At 35.2% G+C, this 5,000-nt stretch overlaps 1 protein-coding gene across 7 annotated transcripts in view; it reads right to left on the reverse strand.

Moving 5' to 3' along the window:
• Window positions 1-5,000, reverse strand: part of LOC122244000 (C2 domain-containing protein 5) — a 45,078-nt gene that overhangs the window by 9,665 nt on the left and 30,413 nt on the right. For all 7 annotated transcript variants that reach the window (XM_086549350.1, XM_086549346.1, XM_086549351.1 and 4 more), the window contains 5 exons: window positions 3,122-3,339; window positions 2,639-2,703; window positions 2,282-2,418; window positions 1,866-2,108; window positions 926-1,039 (listed from right to left, as the gene is read on the reverse strand). In XM_086549350.1, the coding sequence (XP_086405476.1) occupies window positions 926-1,039; window positions 1,866-2,108; window positions 2,282-2,418; window positions 2,639-2,703; window positions 3,122-3,339 (777 nt within the window). The remainder of the gene's footprint in view (window positions 1-925; window positions 1,040-1,865; window positions 2,109-2,281; window positions 2,419-2,638; window positions 2,704-3,121; window positions 3,340-5,000) is intronic.

Below are 5,000 nucleotides of genomic sequence, written 5' to 3' on the forward strand. Positions count from 1 at the left end.
AGTTCTAATCAGCAAACTTTGTGTCTCTTATGTCATGAAGTTTGCACTTGGGTAACATTTAACAAACTGTCTCTGAGGGGTAAAGGAAGTACACATCCTAACACAAGGATGGAGTTTACTGTCTGACTAACTATTACTCCATTTCCTGAACCAGACAGAATACAACATGGGGTCACATACATATACAATAAATATTGTCAAAAATATTTCTATCTAGGAGAAAAATCAGTATCAAAATACAGTTTGTGAATACAAAATCACTTGCAACCAATTACAAGAAAGAGTACTTTTTCCTTCAACTGAAAATAAAAGAAAAAAGAGCAAATGGTTAAAAAAAACATAACCATACTTAGGGTGGATGCATAATAATAGATATCCACATGCTTGAGCCAATAATGATGCTACACATAACATCCTTAGATATTAACTTTCTGAAGTAAACTCTATTTTGTCATATCTTTCTGAGGTTTCTATTTACATTCAAGCAAAAGCAAAATAAAATACTCACCATAATATTTTCATTGATTTATAATCTATCAACTTTATTATAAAGAATAAATAACTATTTTCTTTTCTTTCTTTCTTTCTTTTTCTTTCTCTTTTATTATCATTATTATTATCATCATTACTATAATTTTATTTTTATTTGTATTTTTTGCTTTTGCTTTTGCTTGTCCAGAATTAATCCAATGACCCTGAAAGCATGTGCACATGCCAAGGCAAAATGAGCCTAATCAGCTGGTGGCATGCATAAATGGCATGGTCCATGTTTACTTTCTAATGGTTTACTGCACACCATAGTGTGGGATAAAAAAAGGAAAAGCGCTCTCTGTAATCAAAGCAAGAGTCATTATGATGCATCTATCCCAGTAGATCTGCTATGAAAAAAAAACAAAAACAAGATCAATAATAAAACACAACTGACCTCTAAAACACATGTGTCTTTGTTGCCCGAGGAAAGATCAATCTCAGGAAGGTCATCTTCCGAATCCTCAGAGTCCGATCCACGACCACCATTCATTTCATCTGCTATGATATCCTGTAAAAGGAACAGAGAAAAAAAATATTCACTGATCTCTACAAGCTATAAAAAGAATTCAATGGCATCCCATACAAGGAGAGAGGGAATAAGAGTCCTAGATCTCTACAAACCATAAAAGGAAAATTCTTTTATTCTAGATCACAAACTGTATATATAAAAAAACATCCTCCACAAGAAGTTACCATCAAAACATCATACTATGGCTATAAAGGAAAACCATCTTAAGAACTCTTCAGCTTTCTTTGAAGTTAAGAGGGTTAAAAGGGACTCTTAACCCATTAGTGCCAATAGACACATTTTTATTCACTTGTGAAATTAATGTAAACAAATGCAAAACCCCCCTCTTATCACCACGTTGAAGCACGGCATGACACTTGTTACCTAGCCAGCAAGAGCAGTATTACGCAAATATAAACCCCAACGTGAATGGATTAACAGTTGTGTTCATCTTGTTCAATATTTTTTTTGAAGCTGTGACTTTGAGGCGATATTTGTTTGCCTGGATTGCACATAATAAGTAGTCAGAAAATATTAGAGTACAATTAAACTTGCTGATTTATATGCTAAAAGTTGCTGTGAATGTTTCTTGTGATGGCACATCTATCTTTCTCTAAGTTTCAGGAATTAGTGTACATATGGAGAGGTCTATATATCAAAAAAAAAAAAAAAAAAAAAAAAAAAAAAAAAAAATATATATATATATATATATATCCTTCCACAAGCATGAAAGTCTAATCAAGACCACGTAGGTCATAGTTTTCAAAGTCGTCCTATAGAAAGAGATAAATAATCAAAATATGCATTTCAATAAAGTGTCACTCACAGAGATGATGTGCTTGGTGCCATAACATTCTTTGTTTCTGGCTATTGTACTAAGAAGAAGCTTCTGAACATCAGCTCTGCGTCTTTCCTCCTCCCGGCAAGAGCTTGCAGATGTTACCCTTGGGACTGGTGGGGGCTGAAGAGCTGTCAGAAACACTGCTGTTGCTGTTGCTACCCCTACAATGAGACGCTCCCCTACTGTTACTCGCACTCGCAGACCAAAGAGTGCATTCATGCCTTTAATCTGGAATAGATAAGACGTATCAATTTATGAAGAGATCAATGCAATAGATCAGTCCTACAGCCAACTGTATCAAGAAATATTTTGTCTTATAAATTATCATCAATCTGGTACAAAACTGTTTAAAAACATGACAACATAATCAATCATACAGGAAACACACACACAAAACATACCTTCATCTTGTTCATAAGCTGCTTATGTAGTTCATATTCAAGAAAAGGTAATGAATCGGATATTTCTTTTGCATTGAGCTCTCCCTTTAAGTCACGCTTAGGCCTTGCAACCCGTGCTTGGATTAGACAACCTCTACCTGCAATCAGATACATTGATGGAGGTTACAGAAGTCATTCACAATATATGTTTGTATAGGCATCGGTGTAGGTAGAAAGGTGTGGGTCTAGGTGCAGGTATGGGTGTGGGTGCGGGTGTGGGTGTAGGTGTTACCATGGGTGTGTTTGTGAATGTGCTTGTGCGTGAGATGCAGACAGAAAGATATATAAAAAAAAGGAAAGAGAATCTGCATCCATTACCTGTAATTGGTATCCCTGCAGGTGGCTCAAGAGTAGTGAACAGAACATCAGGAACTTTTCCTTTTCTGAGGAAAAGATAAGAAAAAAGAGCTTGTTACATCTAAAACGTCAGTCATATATTATTTGTCTTTATCATCATAGCTTACATACATGTGAAATATATACTGTTTTCATTTAGTTTATCTCTTCACATATTAAATTGTTAGTTAAAGAATATCACAGCTGTACGTAAACTTCCTGAACTTACTATGAAGTGATACATTCAAAAGAATGATCAAATATACATGTGAAAAAATTATTAATTTTTCTTTATTCCTTATAATTCTCAACATAGCTTCCCCCTCATGACAGGATTTCCCATTTAAAAGGAATTGTCTTTATGAGAATTCTTCCTTGCTGGAAACCAAAATGTTGCTGAAGGGATCAATTGAAAAGACCACATCCACCTCAATACCCTCAAGACACCAATGGCTTCCAACTAACCTGCACACCACACATTTTGTGATCTTGACTCGGAAGGGCAGCGAGGTCTCCGAATAGGGGACATGACACATAGCACAGGGAGGTGTGGAGGGTGGGGTATGGTAGACTGAAGAGCTGATGCCAGACGGAGGTGGCGGAGGAAGCTGTGAGGTCACGCTTCCTCCTCCATCTCCAGAGAAGCCGTCCTCAATGCAGGGATGGCTGCGGCTCATGCAGGTCTAAGGGGAGATTGTGAGCATCATATTCTGAGCTGATTTAGGGGAACTCTCTCTGTCTCATGTTCCCGTTACTAAGATACAGTAGCAAGCTATTAAAGATTTTACACTGTGTGCTTAAGTCCTTAACAAAAACAAAACAAAACAAAAAAGAGCAAATAAAAAAATTAAATTAATATATTAAATAAAAATGATTTAAATGTAGTAGTCTTATCCTACTCTCTCATTACTACACCAATGTTAATTAAACTAAAGAAAAAAAATAAATTGTCATTAACAAAATGAGACAAAGACTGAGTGAATCTATTATATACCCTTAAATATCTAAAAAAATATATAAACAAATAGGTAATAAAATAAGTAAGAAACCAAGACAAAGCCCCTCTTGAATGCTGCTCGTTGATATTTCAGCCAAATGCGGATCTAATAACAAATGCAATTTTGATTATAATCATCTTTGAACTTAATTCTTGTTAAAGATCTACGTATCATACAGAGCATCTAATCCTTCTTCCTATATCACTGCATAAAATTTATCACTGATATTGAGTTAATCTTTTTTTTTTTTCCCCCCCCTCATATTTTCTATCCGCTTATTTTTTCTATTTCTTGGGAGAGAAAAGGCACTCTCCCATGTTGCTTACATCCTTTTTTCTTTTCTCTATACAATTTTACACACATATTTACTCACTCACACTCACACTCCTTCTCTTGCATACTTACTTTATCACTCTTTCACACTCACTACTCTCTCATTCCCTCAATCATTCTCATACAGTCATTCAGTTATTCAGTTATTCTGTTACTAATTCAATCATTCACCTGATCATCTATTAACTTGCTCCAACTCTCCTTCCTTTTCCAATCCCCTACCTCTGTTATTACCTTGGAGTCTGCCTTTCTTTATACCATTCCTTTCCTTTTCTTCTCTTGGTGGATTTGTGCTCAAGCAGGTGCATGCAGAAGTGCACAACATGTGTAATAGACTCTGTGCAAAAGCACCCACACTTGCTAATTCCAGGAAGAGGAACAATGACAGCAGACACTATAATTGAGAGCCAATTGACAGCTCACAATGTTCCTAATAAAAAAACAAGTGACAATAAGACTACTGTCATTCTGAAATCCTTTCTGCACATCTCTGAAGCTCGCATGCCATAAGCTGGTCCCATCCAAGAAGCTAGGACATGCAAGTGCCTTGATCTCGTTCTCTCATTTGCTCGTTCTCTCATTCTCTCTCAATCTCTTTCATTTGAAAAGTGTAATTTTCATCATTACTCTTTCTCCATAAAACTGCATATTTCTATAGGTTGAATAGCTACATTTCAACATATTTTAATCAGTGCAGCAGAATATATTCACAGTACTTACTCAATTCATCAACATATATATTTATATATATCTATATGTCTATATATATCTATCTATCTACCTATCTATATATATATTTTGGTTTTAAGAACTCAAGCCAATATATGGTACCCAGTATGCAAATACTATTCTTTCCAAGAATATCATGCTATGCAATTTTTTAAAGACAAATGCATGCTAAATCTAAATATATACATTTCTGATATACTCATTTATATATCATTGTATGTGCCATATCAAACAATCCTGTTGACCATATACAGTGGCTGTATGTACAGGTTTGGGTGTGGGTG

This window comes from Penaeus japonicus, unplaced genomic scaffold (assembly GCF_977035675.1).
Source record: "Penaeus japonicus unplaced genomic scaffold, GWHDUDI00000001_assembly GWHDUDI00000022, whole genome shotgun sequence".
Classification (NCBI taxonomy): domain Eukaryota; kingdom Metazoa; phylum Arthropoda; class Malacostraca; order Decapoda; family Penaeidae; genus Penaeus; species Penaeus japonicus.